The 22,663-nt window shown below is 43.5% G+C and overlaps 1 protein-coding gene across 7 annotated transcripts in view; it reads right to left on the reverse strand.

Annotated features, from left to right (window-relative positions):
* NPHP1 (nephrocystin 1) overlaps nucleotides 1-22,663 on the reverse strand; it is a 102,554-nt gene that overhangs the window by 32,313 nt on the left and 47,578 nt on the right. For 2 of the 7 annotated variants that reach the window (XM_082426784.1, XM_082426783.1), the window contains exons 16-20: nucleotides 22,244-22,343; nucleotides 13,747-13,859; nucleotides 11,645-11,718; nucleotides 9,695-9,739; nucleotides 6,894-8,205 (exon numbers count right to left, since the gene is read on the reverse strand). In XM_082426784.1, coding sequence (XP_082282910.1) covers nucleotides 7,933-8,205; nucleotides 9,695-9,739; nucleotides 11,645-11,718; nucleotides 13,747-13,859; nucleotides 22,244-22,343 — 605 coding nt within the window. In that variant the 3' untranslated portion in view covers nucleotides 6,894-7,932. The other 5 variants (XM_082426781.1, XM_082426782.1, XM_082426785.1 and 2 more) reach the window with 5 other exon arrangements.

Raw genomic sequence — 22,663 nt, forward strand, 5'->3', positions numbered from 1 at the left:
TTTCAGAGCAAGTCTGTTGACAATAGATTCCCTTAGTTTTCCTTCATCTGAGAATGTCTTAATTCCACCTTTGTTCCTATAGGGTATTGTTGCAGAATATAGAATTCTGAGTTGCCAGTTTTGTTTTTTCTTTCAGCACTTAAGAAATGTTTTGGCCTCTGGTTTTGATGAGAAATTCTCAGTAATTCAAACTCTTGTTCCCTATATTGAATGCATTGTTTTCCTTTGGTTGCTTTCAAGACTTTTTTTCTTTGTGTTTAGTTTTATAGTTTGAGTCTGATGTGGCTGGGCATGGCTTTCCCTGAGTTTATCCTTTTTGTTGTTCACTAAGCTTCTTGAATCTGTAACTTTAAGTCTTTCACCAAATTTTAAAAGTTTTCAGCCATTATTTCTTCAAAAAAACTTTTTTTTCTGTACTACACTATTTCTCCCCTCCTACTGAGACTCTGGTGACAAGAATGTTAGACCTTTTGGCATTGTCCCACGGGTTCTTAAGGATTTGTTTATTTTTTTCAATCTATTTCCTTTCTATTGTTCAACTGGAAAATTTGTATTGATCTATCTGTATTGATTTATGTTGACCTATTGAACTATCTTTAAATTTACTGACTTTTCTATCATCTGCATTCTGTTATTGAGTTCATCCAATTAATCTTTTTCATTTTGGTTATTGTATTTTTTATTTCTAAAACTTCAATTTGGTTCTTTTTATATCATCTCTTTCTCTGATGAGACTATTCATTTCGAGGGGATTTGCCCTTACTTCTTAGAGCACGATTATAACAGCTGCTTTAATGTCTCAATTCCAAAAACCGTGTCATCTCAGACTTGTTGTCTCTTATTGTCTTTTCATCTTTCCCCTTTGAGAAATGTTGAGATTTTCCTGGGTCTTCAAATATCAAGTAATTGTGGATTTTATCTTGGACATTTTGAATATTATGTTATAGGATTATGGGTCTTCTTTAAATCCTATAGAAAATGTTGACTTTTGCTTGCTTTAGCAGGTGACCAGCCTGGTTAGATACAGGCTGCAAGTTCCTGTCTACCTTCTCTGGTCTGAAACCACCTGAACAATGTCAGTTCAGTTTTTAAGGCTTTGCAGTGCTATTGAGACCTGTTTGGTGTGTGTGCTACTCTCGGACCTAGGATTAGTCTGGGACCTTGCTGCTCAGTCCTAAAATCTTTTGGCATGCTGTCTAGGGGCAGCTAAGACATTCACACACTACTTTATGGGATCACTTTCTTTAGCTCCCTCCTCCGCATGATCCCCCCACACTTTCCAGTTCCCAGGTGATCCTGACCCCTCCACCCTCACCTTGGTCCTCTGGCTAAAAAGCTAGGGTTTTACTTTCCCTGCTCTACTGTGACAAAAAGCAACAAGATATATTTACACAGAGAAAGAGAGAGAAAGAAGGATTTCCCCCCATGCTCTTAGGACCACAGTTCCTTTGGTCAGAGAGAAGGGTGCCCCTCCTTAGAGTTTAGTCACCTGTCTGGCTGCCACTGCCATTGTCACCCCTACTGTCACTAGATTGCCTGGGGGCAGGAAAGAATGGAAAAAACCCCACAAATAAACAGGGGTTTTCTACACTCTCTCTGACCTATATGGGCTCTCTTTCCCGTTCCTAAGCCCAGAAATGGAGGGCTTTTTCGGAAACGTTTTTGGTCTGTATCCTGGACACAGTTCTAGGTTTCATGTTGTCTGAGCCCAGGCCTGAAGAATCTGGAGGGAAAAACTGGGAAACTCACCACCACTTTGGTAGTATTTTCAATTCTGGTTTCCTTCCCAAATAGTCCCACTTCTACTTATTTTTCAGAGACCTCAGAAAGCTGTTCCGTGCATCCTGTCCAGGGCTTTAGTTGCATTCAGTGGGGAGGAAAGGGTAGAATATCCATCTCTATTTGACCAGAACCAAAACTCTACCAGCCTGTTTTGATTCTCTGTAGAGCACTTATCACTACCTCGTATTTTTGTTTATTGATTCATTTCCATATTGCATATTGTTTGTCTCCCGTCCCTGCCCTCCCTAGGATGTTGGCTTCAGGAGAGCAGTAACTTTGTTTGTTTTGAATATTGCCTGGCACACAGTAAGTACTCAATAAATGTTTTCGAATGATTGAATCTACCCTCTCCGTCAGAAAGACTTTGGAGACAACTGCTTCTCTCTTTTTTTTTTGTCTCTTCTTCCTCAAACTCTCTCACCACCAATAAATCGCCTTATACATTTTTCATAAAAGATTTATTGGTTGCCTGACAGATAAGAGGCAGGCCAGGAGAAAGCCAGAGATGCTTGGGGAAGGGACAGTGTATCCATTCTTCCCACTGCACGTGTTAGAAGAACCCACCCCAACTGGCTCTAACAACCAAGGGAATTTATTACCTCAGGTAAGTGAGAAGTTGGGGGAATGTTGGCTTCAGGTCAGGCTTGATCCAGGGACTCAAACAATGTTACCAAGGACCTAAGATCCCCTGTTTGCCAGCCCTGCTTGCCTGTTGCTGTCACTACCGTTGGCTTTATTCTTAACCTCACTCAGTGCTAACCCCATGTACACACAGCTCTAGGCTTTCACTTCCCAGTAGTAAAATTGCTGCAATACACAGTGGCTCCAGATCTCACATCTCCTGCTACACTGGGCAGGGAAGGAGAGGGCTCCGGAGTAAATCTTCTGGGGTTTGCTCTCTATTGGTCCATTCTTAATCCAATCACTGTGACCAGGGGAGTGGCATATCCTGATCTTCTTAAGCTAATCATAGCCCTTCCTGGAGCTGTGATGAAAGGGATGAAAGGGTGTGGTGTAGTTGGGGGGGGGACTCCTCCAGAAGGAGAAGGGGGGTGAAGCTACCAGAAGTCTATGGATACTGGACAGCAAATGCACCAGATGTCCATGCACTTGCTTCCCCCCGTAGAAGGAGGAGCCCAGCCCTCCCCCTTCACTCTGCAGGGACACTCATGTCTCACTGGCTCTGGCCTGCTCATTCAGACACAGCTGGGTTGCAGCTACTATCTCTACAAATCAATCTGACTCCCAAATGGGGGAGTTAGAATGCACACACCCACAGGACCAGGCTTGGGAGGAGGCTGCGGGTAATGCTGTTTGTGGCCATCAGGAAGAACTGAGTCTGTTTCCCAGTGTCCTTGGGGTCTGGGCAGGCACAGAATGCTTCAGGGTCAAAGGACAGCTGGCAGGAAAAAGGACGGACTCATGGGATAATGATTAGGTTATCCAGAGAGACCTCCCTGGAGAATGGCTCAGAAAGCCTGGAGCCTTTTTTGTTATCTCCCCAAGTGGACTCTTCGAAAGGGCAAAGTTCGGCAAGGTTAATCTTTGTTGGCAAAGTCAAATACAAATGAGCAGGTTAAGGTCCAGTCTGTCTCCAGAGCATGAGAAATGGACTACCCAATGGCCATATTACCAAAGTCCCGAGTTCAAGCTGTTTTCCATCCATGATTTCTGATTTCCATTTTATACTCTGCCCGCACGCCTGCACGCCCTCATTCAGTGTCAGTCACTGAGACATAAATTCCGAGGCCTCCGTTTTCCTACCCATCATGGCCCAGCCCTTCACTCACCATTCATTTATCACTCCTCCCATCCCTCCCCATCCAAATCTATTACTGCCTTCAAATATCAGAATTTCCGCTAGCAAGTCTGGCTCTTGAGGGATCCACATGTTCTTAAATCCACATATTCCTGAGTTTCAGACAGCGAACGGTGGGAGTTCAGAGAGTGAGGGATTCATCCACTTCCAAAAACTGAGTGGAAGCCAGCTGGTCCCCAGCGTGGGATGGCGGTGTCTGGGGAGAGAGAGCACGGTAAGAAGGACCACCTGTGCTGATCGCTTACTCGGTGCCCCCTGCAGGGCTCTTAACCCCATAGACATGGGATGGCTGGAATTTAAATATCACAGCAACAACGGAAAGACACAGCGAGAGGCCCTTCCAGCAGTCTGTGCCCTTCTTCATGGTTCTCATGTGTGATTACATCCACATCGTGCATTGTAAGTCAGGACAGGGATCTCATCAGGGCTGCTCCCACCGGGTCCTCCAAGCCGAATGCTGTGCCTGGAGCATAGTAGGTGCTCAGCAAATACATAATGAATGAATGAATGAATGAACGAACGAATGGGCAATTATAAACCTCAGATGTATGGTGCCTTGAGTCAGTAGGGTTCTGTCTCAGATTCTCTGTGTTGAGGAAGCAGAACACAAAGCAGCTAGGTTACAGCCAGCTCTGGTCACCTCCACGCCCAGAGAAAACCTCCCAACTTGGAATGCTTCACACCAGAGGAAGTGAGCAAGTCCACAGCAAAGGACGTCCTGTAACACTGTAAACTGACAAAGCCCTGGGCTGGCAGATGACACTTCCAGCGCCCTCCCTGGTCCCTGGGGGTTTCCTAGATGCTACTGGGTTGGCAAGTCAAACCTGCTCCGTTTGGATGTGGTATCATGCATTTCAACCACTCCCTTGGGAGTTGTTCTGGCCTCAATCTTAGACCATAAAACTACTGGCGACTGAGGCGGTACCTGGTCTGTAGTACACGCCCCCCGGCCCTTGCCATCCGGACCGGGCCCCCAGGCCAGGGAATTGCAACATTTTCCACCTCCAGCAGACCTGATGGATGTGATGTTCAATCCGGTGCATGAGGCTGGAGGTGGAGGGAGCGGGCCAATCCCCCCGTCCTCCACAATGGTTCCTTTTTTTTTTTTTGGATGTGGACCATTTTTAAAGTCTCTATTGAATTTGTTACAATATTGCTTCTGTCTTATGCTTTGGTTTTTTGGCCGGGAGGCATGTGGGATCTTGGCTCCCCGGGCAGGGATCGAACCCACACCCCCTCCACTGGAAGGTGAAGTCTTAACCACTGGACCGCCAGGGAAGGTCCCCCTGCCCCGACCCGTGATTCTGATGTGGGGACCCCCCCACCCCTCACAGGAAGGCACCCCGTACTTGCCCTCTTGCTGCAGTTCATGGTTAATTCGGTGCGTTGTCAAGTCTTGCTCCTTGACACGGGGACCCCCAAGGACTCATTTCCAGGATGTTTCTGGCTCCGTGACAACCTCTTCCTGTTTTGGAAGCTAAAAGGTGGCATTAAAAAGCCAGAGAGGTTTCATTGTTTTTTTAAAAAAAAAAGCCTCCACTGACCGAGGAGGGAACTTCAGCCTCTGGACGGCGGAGCCGCACTCACCCCTGCGGCCCAGCCTGCTCCGCGCGGCCCAGCTGCCTCCGCGCCTTCCTTTTGGGCCCGAGCATGACTGAAACTGTTTTCTCTCCTGTCTCCGTGTTTGGCTTCTGTGTCAGAAACCCTGAAGTTGGCCGCCTTCGTCAAGCACGACACATTTCAAATGAACACAGAAGACAGTCTGTGAAAACAACTTCTAAGGAAAGCTCCCTCGCTCCACACCGTACATTCATTGAAAGGAATTCACCAGCAATATTTTCTTTCGCTCAGAATGCCCCACCTCAGGCTTGATGCTAAGAATAAGCTAAATGATTAGAAAAAGTAAAAGGTGGCAGCTAGGAATTAAAGACCTTCGCAGTGGGGAGCGACATGGTCTCATGTTCTCTCAAACGAGACAGCAGGGACCTAAGATGACACAACTCTGACAGAGCAAGGAAATCTCTGTACACACGCGCACCACCTCCATTTACACAGGCTGGAACCCCTCTCCTGTAGCAGGAGCCGTGGAGGGCCATGGTCCCAGAGGGAGAGAGGCACCACCTTGGGAAGGGGACAGGCAGCTCGTCATGATGGCTTCCCACACGTCACTGAGGGCATGGGGGGGGGTCGGGGGGGGGCGGTGGAGACATAGTGAAATCTCTTCTCCAAGGCCATGTTCTCTCATGACATTTGTGGCTGGGAGCCCTTTCATACCATGTTAAGTTCTGAGATGAAGGCCCAAGTTGAGTTTTGGTTAAGGGTTTAGCGGAAGCTGATTAAGATGTAGCCCAGGAGTTTCATAATACAATGGATCTCTAAAAGTAAATGCCGGGCTTCCCCGGTGGTGCAGTGGTTCAGAATCTGCCAGCCAATGCAGGGGACACGGGTTCGAGCCCTGGTCTGGGAAGATCCCACATGCCGCGGAGCAACTAGGCCCGTGAGCCACAACTACTGAGCCTGCGCGTCTGGAGCCTGTGCTCCGCAACAAGAGAGGCCGCGACAGTGAGAGGCCGGCGCACCACGATGAAGAGTGGCCCCCGCTCGCCGCAACTGGAGAAAGCCCTCGCACAGAAACTAAGACCCAACACAGCCATAAATAAATAAATAAATAAAATTTAAAAAACAAAACAAAACCAAATAGAATCAAAAGTAACTTTAAAAAAAAAAAAAAAGTAAATGCCTCCTTTAAGGCAGCACGCTGTCAAAAAAATTCCTCGGCTGGTACTCTGATAATTTAGGTTAAACTCTAATTTGATCGTCTTTTCCTTCCAATAGCCTTCTCATGTTTTATTTTCACATGCAATTCTTAAATGTTTGCACTGATGAGGGGAATGTCTTAGGTTGTAGATTATACATGGTGTCTCTACGAGGTACATTAGCTGTGCCACTTACTAGCTCTGACTTCAGGAAAATTATCGAATCTGCCTGGCCTGTTTCTTCAGCAGTAGTAATACAGGAAAAAACCAGTGCTGGCCTCCTCTAGTAGCTGTGAGCGCTAACCTAGTAAATGAGCACATACGCAGCAGGCACTCAACAAATGCCAGCTGTACTGTTATCATTAACGGTGAGGGCTTGGGACAATTTACTGGCAGTCACAGGTTTATTTGAAATGCAACAAAATCTTTGTTCTTTGACACAGGGGTGGGTTAACTTAGTCCCCAAAGCCTGGAGGTGTTTTTTTGTTTTGTTTTATTTTCTTTTTAAGAGCACCAATTATATGGACTTGAAAAGGTAAAACTAGATTCTGTTTTTATATCTAATTAGAATCAACCACATTCAAATATTAGACTGAATTCAGTGATTAATAACACAACTTTCTCAAATAGATTACTCTGATTTCCCCTACATTTCACAACATAAAGTTTATTAACAAAAATCATATATTTAATATATTCTCAGTCCTAGACTCAACAGATATATCATTTGCAAATATCTTCTCCTATTCTGTGGATTATATTTTCACTTTCTTGAATAGTCATAAATTTAGCTTTTGATAAAATCTTGCTTTCATACAAATCTATAGATACAGTTAACTGAAATTTGTTACTTGGTATTACATACAGAATGGACGGACAACAAGGTCCTACTGCATAGCATAGGGAACTATATCCAATATCCTGTGATAAGCCATAATGGAAAAGAATATAAAAAAGAGTGTATATATATGTATAACTGAGTCACTTTGCTGTACAGAAGAAATTAACACAACACTGTAAATCAACTATACTTCAATAAAAAAAAAGAAACAGACTCACAGATATAGAGAACAAACTAGTGGTTACCAGTGGGGAGAGGCAAGATAGGGGTAGGGGATTAAGAGGCACAACTATTAAGTATAAAATAAATAAGCCACAAGGATATATTGTACAGCACAGGGAATATAGCCAGTATTAATAACTTTAAATGGAGTATATAATCTTTAAAAATTGTTAATCACTATATTGTACACCTGAAACTTTCATAATATGGTAAATCAACCATACTCAATAAAAAAGAAAAAGAAAAACAAAACAAAAATTTGTGAGTTGGTTTTTGAAAAAAAACTCTCTTTAAATTTAGATATAATAGTATTCCTTATAAAAATTTACTTCGTTGTATTAACACATATTCAAATGATCAGATAAATATTTCTTATAGAATGTGGCCTCAACAAAAAAGAATAAAGCCTAAGTTATGATGGGACAGTTACTTCTGGTTTTCTCACGCGATGCAGGTTGTCATGGAGGGTCTATCAGATTCAGCGGGAAGTGGAAGGTCAAGGGGCACCGCTGTCAGGCTGCGTTCTTTCTTATTTCACCCAAGAAGTCATAGGTCTGCTCTGAAATGTCAAAAGGTTCATGGAGCCCCGCTGGCGACAGCAGAGCCTGGAGGGCGCCCTCGTTTTCTCGGTTTTGCTTGAGGAAGTCGGCAATGACCTTCCATCGGGCGGCCTCGGTCTCCTCCTCTGCCCACCTGAACGGGGGCAGGAGCGCGGAGTGGAGGAGGGGGAGCACGCAGTCGTGGTAAACCAGGAGGAACACGGCCTTCAGGAGCTCCTTGTCTCTCTGGGAAAACACCGGCACCACCAGTGGCTGTGAGTGGACCCAGGTCATTCCTCCTCAAGTGTTACATTGTATGAACTCTGTTAACTAGAAGCTGTCTAGGGGGTGGGATGGAGGTGCCATCAGTGTCTGGCAGGTAGTCGGCTCTGAACCGGCTGCTCAGTCAGGACGTGGACACAACAGGAGTCACCGCGGAGAGAGACAAGTGGCTCTCTCTGAGGGTCTGCAAGGGGCTCCTTGAGGCCAGGGTACCCCCTGAGTGCCATGGAGTGTCTCAGACATTCCATCAAGCGGACTGGGGTGCCAGAATCTAATTCCGGGGACAAGGGTGCGGTTCCAGGTAAATGGAACTAAGACACAACGTGAAGTCAGCTGTACTGCCGAATGAGGTCAAGGTGATACAGGGGAAGGGTAGCAAGGGCTCTGCGTGAAATCCGGAGAAAGGAGCCCCAAGCAGTAAGAATGTGTTGTCAACCCCGCCTCCCCATAACAAGAGCTGGGCAATATCCACACGGGCAGGCGGCCCGGCTCCGGCAGCTGGGGTGGGAATCACAGCCGGGGTGGCGGTCTACACTGCGATGTGGCCCCCGCAGGCTACCGTGTGTGGAGAGGCAGCTTCTACAGGCCCGAGGCCCAGCACCTGTCCACTGCCGAGCTAGAAGGGCATTAAACCTGCCAGTTTTAGTCAAACAAAAACTCAAATAAGGATACAATATATACACTTTTTTTTTTCAGTTTTTAGTGTCTTTGTTTGTTCTCCCATGATTCCTTGAGGATAATGAAAAGTTCAGATTAGAAGTCCGAAAACCATGGACCATGGGCCCAATGCAGCCCACTGCCATCCCTTTTTAGAAATAGTTTTACAGAAAACAGCCCTGCCCAGGTGTTTACACATTGCCTGAAGCTGCCTTGCGTTACTGTGGCAGAGCCGGGTATTTGAGACAGAGCACATGTGGCCAGCAAAGCCAAAAATATTTACTCTCTGGCCCTTTACCAGAAAAGTTTGTCAATCCCAGACTAGAGCAGTCAAGCCACTACTCACTGATCACTGCAAGTTCTGTTTGGTAATGACCACGCTCTCCGGCCATGTAAGCACGGCCATGCGTGCTTTCAATGTGTGCTACAGCTTATGCCAATCTTCTTCTTCCCTCTCCTTACCTGATACGGACTTTGAGAGCTAGGGGAATTTTTTTTTTTTTTTTAAATGAGAGAAATCTGATAGCCAACTGGGACACTTTGGCTTAGAAACTTCCCCTCAGTTCAATAAACTCAGTGATCTGAAATGACTGTCTCGATCAGGTGTTTCTTTTTACACTTGGACTCGATCACCCATACCCTTCTTGGAAGGTGTCTTTGCAACCGTAATAACACCGTTTAACTGTCAAGAGGGATTAGGACCATGGTTACTTCAGCTAAAAAAGAGGCATGATTAGGATGTGCAGCAGACACTGAGCACAGAACACGTGAAGCTCGGGGTGCACAATCACCTTACCTTGTCTGACCTTTTTAATGTACTCTCTTTCTCAGCCCAGGAACTCTAAAAAGCAAATAGAAATATTATGTTAATCCGAGTATTCACAAGTCTTTGCCACACCTCTGCAACTTCACTCTGTAATTAAACTTACGGACAGGATTACAAACGCTGTACAGATCCTGCACATGTAAGGAGTGAATCTCTAATTAGGCATCAAGTGCTAATGACCCAGAACCAGACTGACGAGGCAGGATTATCAGTGAACGATTCCTCAGAAGCCCATGATTCTTACAAGTCAAAACTAATTTAAGAACAGAATCAGTGCGACGCTAACACATCCATGCAAACTGCACCAACGCAGCACCTAAACAATAAAATACCATTAAGCTTTTAAGGTAAGACAGTCATGAACGTAGAAAATTCTGCCAAATACCATACTCCTCGACAATTCTGTTCGCCGAGATGAGGACAATGGTCAGGGAGAGATAGAATGAAGTACAGCTTTGCAAGTAACTATTTCCAACCTGTGCACAAAGTTTCACAAAAGCTTCTTTAAAGAAATAAAAAACCCAGAGTTAATTAACCCCACAGAAGTATGCATCAAAGACCTTCCAGGGCCCAGCATGGTGCCTTAGCCATAGTGGGCTCTCGTGAAATATTTGTTGAATGAATCAACTTATGTACCTTTTGTATAACGAGTAAATATTAATATACTAATGCTTTGTAGGGGAAGAAAGAGAAATTCTGCGTTATCTAACTATAGTGCTGGATGAGCTTGTCTGAAATTACAGAAAAGCAAATGCCAAGAACGTTTTCTTACATCTTTTTCTAAAACCTGACCATTACTGTTGACACCCCCTCCCCAGCCAAACCAGCAAGTGAAATCAGTTGCAAAGTCTAATAAACACCTCCGTAGATGATGCTTCCTCCTTCCAACTCCACCGGGCCGTATGACCTCCCTCCTTATCGAGAGGACTCACCTCCCAGCACAGCTCCCCTCCCTCCTGCGCATGTGCTTCTCCACGTCTCTGTGCCGTCCGGGGTTCCTAAAGCAAGACCCTTCATAGATTGCCCACCGCCTACCACACTCTTCACCCACAGGATGAGACTCAGATCGACCCTGACCGTCTACAGACGACATCCGACACGCCAGACTGGGTCATCTGCTCTCCTCAAGAACACGCCCTATTCCTTCCTGCCTCAAAATGTTCGCTCATGCTGATTCTCCCACCTGTGATGTCTTCTTCTTCCGTCTCGGCACGTCGAAGCCCGACGTGGCCCCCAGGCTTTTATGAGGTGCATCTTACGGAGGACCTCTTCCATGAAACGGGATCCTGATCTTCATATGCTGCCTTCTTTAAGTCTGCAAGGACCTGGGTTACACATCCCCTACAGCACTTATGTTATCTGAGTATTTGCCTCACAGGCCTACTATTTGTCGATTCTGATATTTAAGTTGAACCTTATGAAACTGCCGCTTTTGAAGGCCAATAAATGGCTAAAAATTAAGAGATTTCATATGGTTCAACCTAATATCCAGCTGCTTTTTCATACAACAGATAACATACTTCAAATTAAAATAAAAATGATATGCGTGCCCTGATTCTCCCCTGGAAACTCAGTCAATTTATCTAACAAACCATTTTGGATTTTTGCTCTTAGGACACAATCGGTGGCCATCTTAAGTCAAGGAACAAACAATAGGGAGGAGACTGCATTGGGGTATACGGCAGGCACTCCATCTGCTTGTTGGGTCAGGGAAGGCAGCCCTGGGGAAGTAACATCCATAGTAAGAAAGGACGGATGAGACCAAGTTAGCTAGACAACAGACAGGGATCGGGAGACATCATCCAAATAGGGAAGAAACAAACCCCACAAAGACCTACAGTCAGTGTCAGAACTCATTATGCAGTATGTCTAACCGCTTTTAGAACCCGCCAGGTTTCCATCATGATGCATACTACCCACCCTGAGTGCATCCATTACGTCAGGCTGCTCCAAGAGCTTGGGGAAGGTGGCCAGCACTGGATTACTAATTAAATCTGAAATACAAAAGAATAAAAAGGATTTTATGTAAACTTCAGCCAATGTATTTTATAGCAACAGACATAAAAACATTCGTTCAGATTGAAATTACTGTGCCACATGATTTGTTGATAACACATTCTACCCACTTTAACCTCTCGGAGGGCTGGAAGCTGCCCCCTCAGCCTCCATCTGCCCCTATATCCACACCCCGGGGAAGTCTGAAATGAGTCTGGTACCAAGTAGATAAAAGCTTTTAGGTGGGAGTAAAGTGGCTCTGAACAGAATAAGACTAGAACATTTTGTTCTTCTTTCTATGTTTTTTTTTCAACCTCTCTTTCCTCCTCATGACTGAAGTGTGGTGTGGTAAGAGAAATCTTCCAATTAGGAGGCACCCACACTCTCAGGAGGCTGAGTGGGAACCAGGAGGCACCAAGGGAAAGGAGGTGGAGGGCGGGCAGCTCCTGCCCAGCCTGGGGCCAACGGATGGTCGTGGATGACATCGGAAGGAATCAGGAGTTGGGGATTCTGACCACGTGCCTAAGTACTGTGCAGGAGAATACTGATATTTCACAATCAATAATGGCACGTGGAAGGCTGTGCAAAGAGGCCCACCAGGAAGGACACTTCAGAAACGGCAAGGGCAATGACTTCTATAATCTTGTGTCCTCAGTAGAGAAAAATCCTCTCTCTAGGTCTTACTAAGTTTATTCTGATGCTCAGGTTCAAATGAAGCCAACAATTCTGAGTAGCCTTCTCCCTACCTATAGGAAAACGAATAAGCCTTATCCTCTCTAAGGAGTCAGGTCGTTCGTGAAGTTTTTCTAGAGCCATTGAAACAAATTCAGAGGCAAGTGATGACTAGAAGCCTTAAACTGTCCTTCCTTTAGAATTACAATTATTCCTTGAGAAATACTGGTGCTTCTCTGACTCTAGGTAGTTCCATTTCTATCTACCTATCCAGGTGGTGTGTCCCTGGGAGGGGACTTGTGTCTAACCGTGAACTCCACTTGCCCACGAGAGCCAAGTCGTCATGGGGCTCTCTCTCCCTCTCCCTTTAGTCCAGCCACACTGGCCTGCCTGCAATTTCAATCCCTCCGGTGCACTCAGGTTTTCTTGCCTTGGGTCTTCAGACATGCTGGTCCCTCTATCCAGAAAGGATCCGCCCCCACCCATCTCCCCTGTATGTCTAACCCCTCTCTCAGGTCTTGTCTTAAATATTCCTTGCCCAGGGAAGCCTTCCCTCATCCTATGAATTAATTCAGGTCTTCCTAGGGTGCGCTCTTGTTGTGTATTTCCCTTCAGAACACTTGAGGTTGAAAAGGATTATTCATATAATTTTGTGTTTGAAGTCTGTTGCTCCACGAGAGTAGGGATGATGGTGCCTGTCTCATTCATCACTGGGTCCTGGCACAATGCCTGGCATATACTAGGCACTCAATAAAGAATATCCAATAAAATTAAACTTTCTTTGGAGGTAATTCTTACAACACATGCATATTTCTGTGCAAGTTCAATCATGTGTGACAGTTCACTGATTTTTTAAAATTACTTTTTAACATTTTACTTGGAAAAAGTTTCCAGCTGACAAAAAAGTTGCAAGAATAAAAACAGAACCCCTGAACACCTCTTACCTGGATTCACCAATTTTATTGATTTTTAAACTTCTTGCATTAAGAACCAGTTATTTTGGGTAATTTTGGTCTCTTTCCAAAAAGATGATAATACATATCAAACACGTAGTAAAAACATTATTAAAGACATTAAGGGAAAACATGATTACATCTGAAATTTAGGATCTCAAGTCCCCAGAATCTGAATGGTAAAAAGCGTATATTGTAAAGAACGTAACAGTACGGAGCTCACACAGGATGCACACTGAGCACAATGCTTTGCACCTGACGTAAGTGACTGACACTGATGCTATTCTAAATACTTTATTCCAAATGTCACCTTCAGAAGCAGAAGATAAAGGCTGGCAGAGGTTACATTTACTCAAAGTGTGATGCACTGCTGTACGTAAGGAAACTGCGAAGACTTCTCACCAGCACCGTGCATGCTCATCCTGTCTTTCAGCAGCACGTCTCCAAGAATCTGGCGATAAAATATCAACAGATGAACGGAGCACATACTTCCAATTAATGTTTCCGGCAGTAGACTATTAAAGAAGAAAAAAAAATGTATTCATTAAACAATCCCCTACGATCCAACCTACAGTGTTTTTAAAATGTATACTTATTACTCGAATGAAGAGTTTCAAGTTTTGCTTCATTATTGAAAAAAATTTTTAATAATTTTAAGGAAAACTTCCACTATAAGTTGACCACGTTAAACTTCAGAAAACTTTTATTTTTACGTGTATATTTTCAAGTTGCAACTCTGGGTTCCCATTCCTGTGTTTCCATGTTCGCATATACACCCATGTTAAATGTCGAATAAAAAATAAAAGTCATCAATTATGTGTTTTAGAAAGAACGGGACTAGTCAGCTACAAGTTTTAACAAAGCCATGTTGCCACCCCACCTGATGTGACGAATGCAGAGGAAACGAGTTCAGACGGTTCCCGGTGCTGGGTGGAACACAGGAGGGTGTGGCAGATCAGACTGAATTCTGACTTTGCTGTGCTACCTCCTAGCTATGTGATTTGGGGTTAATTATTTATTCTCCTTGTGTTTTGGTTTCTTCATTTGTAGAACACAGATAGTCAGAGCTGCATCTCAGGTTACTAAAAGGATTAAAATGAGGTAAATGTAGAGTGCTTAATGCAATGCCTGGTACATACTGTAGTAAGGTCTCAAGGACAAGAAAATTTCAATATTGAAGTTACATTGATATCAATTTAAAATAGACTGTAAGAACTTTAGGATGTTGTATGTAATCCTCATGGTAACCACAGACACACAAAAAAGTATAGAATATACACAAAAGAAAATCAAAATGTATCATTATAAAAAAAATCAATTAAATAGAAAGGAAGGCAGTAAGGGAGGAAAGGAGGGACAAAAAAACCCCTTAAAACATATAGAGAACAAATAACAAAATGGCAGTTAAGTCCTTCCCTATTAGTAATTATTTTAAATGTAAATGGATTAAACTCCCCAACCCAAAGACATAGATTGGCAGAATGGATTAAAAAAACAGGATCCAACTATATTGTGTCTACAAGAGACGCACTCTAGATCTAAGGACATTCATAGGCTGAAAATGAAAGGCTAGTTAAAGATATTCCATGCAAATAGTAAACAAAAGAGAGCAGGGATAGCTACACTAACATCAGACAAAACAGACCTTAAGCCAAAAAGCTGCTACAATGAAAGATATTATATAATGATAAAAGGGTCAATTCATCAAGAAGATATAACAATTATAAACATATACAACAAACGTCAGAGCTCCTAAATATATGAAGTAAACAGTGACAAAAGTGAAGAGAGAGATAGATCTACAATCATAGTAGGGGACTTCATTACCCCACTTTCAATAAGGGACAGAACAACCAGACAGAAAATCAATAAGGAAAGAGAACTTGAACAACACTGCAGACCAACTGTAACTGACCGACATATACGGAACACTCTGCCCAACAGCAGAATATGCACTTTTCTCAAGTGCACATGGGACATTCTCCAGGACATTCTCCTAACATATGTGGTCATGTATTAGGCCACAAAACAAGTCTTAACAATTTAAAAGACAAATTATACAAAGTATATTTTCTTTTTTCCAAAGTATATTTTCTGATCACAATGGAATGAAACTAGGAATCAATAGCAGAAGGAAAACTGGAAAATTCACAAATATGTGGATATCAAACAACATATTTTTAAGCAACCAATGGCTCAAAGAAGAAGTCACACGGGAAATCAGAAAATATCTTGAGACAAATAAAATGAAAATACAACACACCAAAACTTATGGGATGCAGTGACAGCAGTGTTAAGAGGGAAATTTTATAGCTACAAATACTTACATTAAAAAAGAAGAAAGATTTCAAATCACCAACCTAACTTTACACCTTAAGGAACTTGAAAAGAAAAACAAATGAAACCCAAAGGTAGCAGAAGAAAGGAAATAATAAAGATTAGAGCAGAAATGAACAAAATAGAGAATAGAAAACAACAGAAAAAAATAAATGAAAGCAGAGCTGGTTCTTTGAAAAGACAAATAAAACTGACAAACCTTTAGCTAGATTGACTAAGAAAAAAAGAGAGAAGACTCAAGTTACTAAAATCAGAAGTGAAAGGAGACATTATTACTGATTTTACAAAAATTACAAAGGATTATAAAAGAGTACTATGAATAACTGTATGCCAACAAATTAGATAATCTAGATAAAACAGACATACTCCTAGAAACACACAACCTACCAAGACTAAATAATGAAAAAATACAAAATCTGAACAGACTTATAACTAGAAAGGAGATTGAATAGTAATAAAAAACCTCCCAACAAAGAAAACCCCAGGACCAGACGGCTTCACTGGTGAATTCTACCAAACATTTAAAGAAGAATTAATACCAATCCCTCTCAAACTCTTCTGAAAAACTGAAATGAAAGGAATACTTCCAAACTCATTCTGTGAAGCCAGCATTATCCTGATACCAAAGCCAGACAAAGACACAACAAGAAAACTACTGACCAATATCCCTGATGAATACTGATGCAAAAAATCCTCAACAAAATACTAGCAAACATAATTCAACAGCACTTTAAGTTTTATACACTATGACCAAGTAGGATTTATTCCTAGAAGGCGAGGATGGTTCAAAATAAGAAAATCAATCGATGTAATACACTAGATTAAAAGAATCAAGGCCAAAAAAACCCGGTGATTTTCTTAGCTGATGTTGAAAGCATTTGACAAAATGCAACATATTTTCATAATAAAAACACCCAACAAACTAGGAATAGAAGGAAACTATCTCAACATAATAATGGCCATATGTGAAAATCCCATAGCTAACCTCATACTCAATGGAGAAAGACTGGAGGCTTTCCCTCCAAGATCAAGATCAAGATCAAGATCAAGATCAAGACAAGGATGCTCGTTTTCACCACTTTTATTCAGCATATTACTGGAAGCCCTAGCCAGAGCAGTCAGGCAAGAAAAATGAATAAAAAGCATCTAAGTTAGAAAAAAAAGAAGTAAAATTATCTCTGTTCACACACAACGTGATTTCATATGTAGAAGACCCTAAAGATTACACACACACACACAAAACTGTTAGAACTAATAAACAAATGCAGCAAAGTTGCAGGATATAAAATCAACATACACAAATCAGTCATGTTTCTATATACTAACAATGAACAATTTGAAAAGGAAATTAAAACGTTAATTTCCTTTAACAGCATATCTAATAGCATTGAAAGAAAGAAAATACTTGGGAATAAAAAAACAGAAATAAAATTTCAATATTGAGATTTCAAAATATGATCTGGAAATACAACAAGTGAGTGCTTTAAAACCTGACACCTGGTACACACTAAATACTGGGAATATTGAGCACCAGAGTTAACCTTAGCAGATACTCAAGAAAATGTCTTGAATCATTCTAAACACACATTTTCTGTGTTATTTTTAGAAATACATGAACTCTGTCGCTAAGCATGAAGAATGACCGTATAGGAAATCTTGAAAACCCTGCAAACAATGTCCTCTATCAAGAGGAAGATGTGTTTGGGCTAAGGGAAACCACCTAAAGTTAAAAGAGACTTTAACTTCAGAAAACAATCCTTCATTCTAACTTCCAGGATGAGAACTTTAGAAGGGAAAATCAATCACAGAGGTAACATCCAGGCTTCCCGCCTGCTGAAAGAGAACAGAATGAACGTGACCCCGGGGGATGGTGCAGGAGTAATGGGTCCCTATGACTAGTTTCACGGAACTTAGATACGTATCCTTGACCACTCCCTAACCCTTGCATTTCTAGAAATGCCCCAAAACACAAGATAGATTCTCTTACCACACTTACATTCATATAGAGCATTTCATACACAGAGCCAGAAGTCATCTTTTTCCAACCCTGCTAAAATTCTGATCTTGTATATACCTGACCTAGATTTCAGGCTGGCTGCAGGGGGAACGTTTAAGCTGCCTTGATGCCACCACATGCCTTCTCGGTGTTGATGCTGTGATTCCCAAGGGTTGTTTTACACCCCGCCCTCTGGTCTATGGCTTATGTGGGCAGTGTTTCAGCAGCAAGCCCAAACTCATGTCTCATGCGGAAAAACAGACATTAATTTTACGAGGGGAAGGGGTGGAACCTTCCTTCCATTCTCTCCTCCCCTTCTCTCCCAGACCGGCCTGCTCTGTCTGGCAGGCATTGCGGCCAGCCTGCAGCAGAGGCCTTCAGCGCCCACAGTGCAGGCACTCCTTTCCTTCTGGCACCTCCCCGTAACACGAAGCAACGCTGCCGGCTCTTTATCAGAGCTTCCTTTAGGGAAATCCTTTGATTTTCCCAAAGCCAAGGTGACCAGGAAGCTCTGAGCTGAAGAAGTAAAGATATACTTCTTTCTGACCTCACAGACTGACCAACAGAAGGGCAATAAACGTGATACTGGGCCCCTGGCAAGCAACACTATTACTTCATTTATTTTTAGCAATAATACAATGGAAGTAAAAGAGAAAAAAAGATGGCATACATCAAAAAGGCAAAGGAAAATAAACAAATTCATAGCAAATTTATATACAGGCATGTAGCCTACTGCCACAGACCGGTATTTCTCGGTATTCAGAACCCGCGCTCTGGGAGTCTGGGTCTAAATTCAGGGCTTTCCCTCATCAGAGGCTTAAAAGCATGCATTTGGCCAAATCACACCAAGTTAAACCCCATCGAAAAACAGCTCCAAAATCAGAAAGGCAAGTCTTGGTGAAACAGGAGGATCTATTTGCTCCCTCTTCCATCTCAGCTGAGGGTCAACATGATCGGAGTTGTCTCCATAAAAGGAGACCCAGGGACAGGATTCTGGTGCTGTTTCTTTGGTCAAGGAGACGAGTCCACGTTGATTCATCGGATTTTCACAGGGCTCCTGACAGCCAAAGGAGACACACACGGAAGACTGCTGGCTGGTGAGAGGGCAGGATGAAGCCGACCAGCAAGGATACTGGGCAAACTGGGCACTAATGCAGATTATAACTGGGCTTCCCACCCTTGGCCCTGCCCGCATTTTTGTAGGTCCCTTGGCATAACAAAAAGAGCCCCTGTCCTTTCTCCTTCAAGCAGAGAAATCTGGCTAAACAAAGATGAAGGTTTTTGTTTGTTTGTTTCGTTTTTTCTTTTGCGGCACGTAGGATCCTAGTTCCCCAACCAGGGATCGAACTCGCGCCCCCTGCATTTGAAGCGTGGAGTCTTAACCACTGGACCGCCAGGGAAATCCCAAAAGATGAAGTTCTTAAGCAAGGGAGCGTGGGGACAGGGGCGGGACGGACTTTGGAGGAGGGAAGGAGGAGGGCTTTTGGTAGCATCAGCTGCCTTCTTCCCCCACTCACTGCAGGTGGCAGGTCAGGGACAGGAGACTGGGAAGGGTCAGCCCCGCCTCAGGCTCCACCTCCAGGGTGCACAGGCCTGAGCCCAGCCTCTCATCCTGGACCCGCAGCACAGCCCTCGCACCCCAGCCCATGGCCCGGCAGTAGGGCCCAAGGCCTCTGGCTTCACCGTGCCCACGGCCTGCCTCTGGGAGAGCCTGCCTGAGGCCGGCGGGCCCTGCGGCCCACGCTTGACACTACCAGGAGAGCAGAGCGCATTTCTGAATCAGGCAAATGGAGCGGCAATTTCAAGACGGTGCTCAGGTCTCTCTCGGGGCTCTGGGAGGAGACAGGAGCATCCACCAAGACGATGTGGGGGAGGCCAGGGACCGCAGAAGGCAGAGCAGAGCTCCCGACCACTTTTACACCAGCAGGAAGAGCTCTACTTGGAAATTATTTCACAAACATTTTTCGGGTGCTTACTGTATGCGGTAACCAACAAGGGCTCAGTTCCTGAGGTCAGGGGATGAGGACCTGGGACCCTTCTTTGAGAACCCAGTATACAGAAGAACGTTCATTGCTTTGGGAGAACGGGCCCGCCCATCTGACCGCCGCACATCCAAGTCAGATTTGATCTCTAGATTGTAAAGCGTATCTGCAAACTGATATTTGGGGCCAAAGAAACACTATTAAGAGCTGTACTTGACAGACACGCTTGGGAGTGCTTCGGACTGTCGAAAGCTTATCAACAAGACGGGTAGCGGGAGGCTGAAGAAGTAGGAAGGATGAGGCCAAACAGGATTCTAGCTTTTCTTCTACAAAGACCGCTACTGTGCTTCTTTTTTTAATCTTGAAAAATAAAAACTGTCCAAGGAAAGATTGGCCAAAAAAAGGGAATTTATAGGCTCTATGAACATCCAGGAAAGAAAAAAAGCCAAGAGAATGAATACTACCCATGAACGCATAATTAATGGTTATTGAAAGATTTAACTGTTAACACTATAATTATAATACACATTTCAGTACTAGAGATAAGAACAAGGGATATTTAAACTGGGATCATGATCTAGAATGAGAAAAGCAACCATTCACAGAGGTGGGCCAAGGTTCCCTGCTTCCTGATAATCCGCGAGCAGAGAGAGCAGGTCACGGTGGGGCCAGTCAACTGCATCAGTCTCTGTTCCCGAGCCACGCTCTTCCCTCTGCCCCTTCTGTCCACTGTGTGCTCTCCACATCGCCACATCATCAAATGGCACCTCTTCCAAACCTTCAAAGCTTATTTTGAATCCCCCTGATCTTACCAGCTACATAGCACATCCTCATCTGAACAAATTTGATGACAGTGCCAGCCACCTGCCATTATATTTACATTTATCTAGACATATGATAATAATAATAATAATAATAATAATTATAGCTGGTACTTATTGTGTGTTACTGTGAGCCATGTACTATAAATACTAACTAAGTGTTTTATATATTTTCTTTTCCTTAAACCTCTTCAGAGCTTGATGGGGTTAATATTATTATTATGTCCATTTTAAAGACGTAGACCTTGAGACCCTGAGAAAGATGGTAAATGACTTGTCCAAGAGGTTACTGAGTTAGAAATGGATCGACCTGGGATTCTACCAGTGCAAAATCTCCCTGAAGAAAATGCAAATTAAAGCCACCAACAGCTACCACTAATCATTTATTAAAACGGGAAAGGACTTCCTTGGTGGCACAGTGGTTAAGAATCTTCCTGCCGATGCAGGGGACCCAGGTTTGATCCCTGATCTGGGAAGATTCCACATGCCATGAAGCAACTAAGCCCGTGCGCCACAACTACTGAGCCTGTGCTCTAGAGCCCGCGAGCCACAACTACTGAAGCCCATGTGCCACAACTACTGAGCCCAAGTGCTACAACTACTGAAGCCCGCGTGCCTAGAGCCCGTGCTCCGCAACAAGAGAAGCCACCGCAAGGAGAAGCCCGTGCACTGCAACAAAGAGTAGCCCCCGCTCGCCGCAACTAGAGAAAGCCTGCAGGCAGCAACGAAGACCCAATGCAGCCAAAAATAAATAAAGAAAATGGGCAAAACAGAAAAAAATTGATCATATCAAATGTTGTCAAGAATACGGAGTAATTGGAACTCTCATATGTTGCTGGAGAGAGTATAAAATGGCCTAGTCATATTGGAAAACAGTTTGGCAGTTTCTTATAAAGTCAAACAAACACCAGATGATCCAGTAATCCCACTCCTAGGTATTTATACCCACGAGATAGGAAGACATGCCCACACACACAAAAAAACTCTTACGCAAATATATACAGCAGTTTTATTCATAATTGCCCAAACCCAGAAACAACCCAAGTATCTGTCAACTAGTGGATAAATAAACACATTATGGTATATCCACCGAATGGAATACTAGTTAGAACAAAAAGGAAGAAACCACTAGCACAGGCAACAGCATGGGTGTATCTCAACTGCGTTACGCTAGACGAAAGAAGCCAGACTCAAAAGGCTATGTACTGTGTGAGTCCATTTGTAGGACATTCTGGAAAAGGCAAAACTGTTGGGAAAGAAAACAGATGAGCGGTTGCCCGAGACCAGAGCTGGAGAGCTGATTACAAAGGGGCATCAGTTCACTGTTTATAGTGATGGAAATATTCTCTATCTTGACTGTGTGGTAGTTGTATGACTGTATGTACTTGTCAAAATGCAAAGAACTTAAACTAAAAAGGGCAAATTTTACTGCGTGTAAATTATACCTCAACAAACTTGACATTAAAAAAAGTTCCCCAAAGTTCCCTAAGGGTAGGACTGTGGATGCTAAGTCCCGTTGACTCAAAAGTTTCTCTACTGTTTCTGACTGCATCCATCATTTGTGCTAACTGGTAAACAGAAGAATAAGCTCATCTGAAATGTGTTATTATTCCATTTCCCTACTGATCCTTGGCAGAAGAATTAGTGAGGAAAAAAAATAACTAACAAAAGGTGACCAAGCGTGTGGAGAAGCCAGAAGCAGAGATGGTCCACAAATGCTGAATGGGCCCAAGTTCACCAGACAGGTAACAGCAGGTACCAACCTTAGCATGTTCCTTGATCTTCTGTTCAAAGATCTCAGTTTTACTAGAAGTTGAGGCTGCCTTCTCACTGTCATCATCTGATGGAAAACACTACCATGTGCTTTAAAAAAATAAAAAATACATCTCAAAACTTTAAGTGCTTAGGCAGTGAATATAATAAAATAGAGTATTTTATATACATTTTTTATATATAAAAATAAGACAAAGTTTTTTTCAGCACCAGTGGGGCTGAATTGTATGAGAGGCAGGAGTCGCCCATACACCCTAAATGAACTGATGAAGTATGATGTGCCCTAAGGACCTTCAGAACGTACCCAACCGGCCCACCCCTGGAGCTGCCACTACATCAGGTACCGTGACAGCATCACTGCTGCCAGATGACAAAGAAAACAGGAGTTTAAAAAGCACGTCTGACTCCAA

The sequence above is a fragment of the Balaenoptera physalus genome (assembly GCF_965194825.1).
Source record: "Balaenoptera physalus genome assembly, chromosome: 15".
NCBI classification, from domain to species: Eukaryota; Metazoa; Chordata; class Mammalia; order Artiodactyla; family Balaenopteridae; genus Balaenoptera; species Balaenoptera physalus.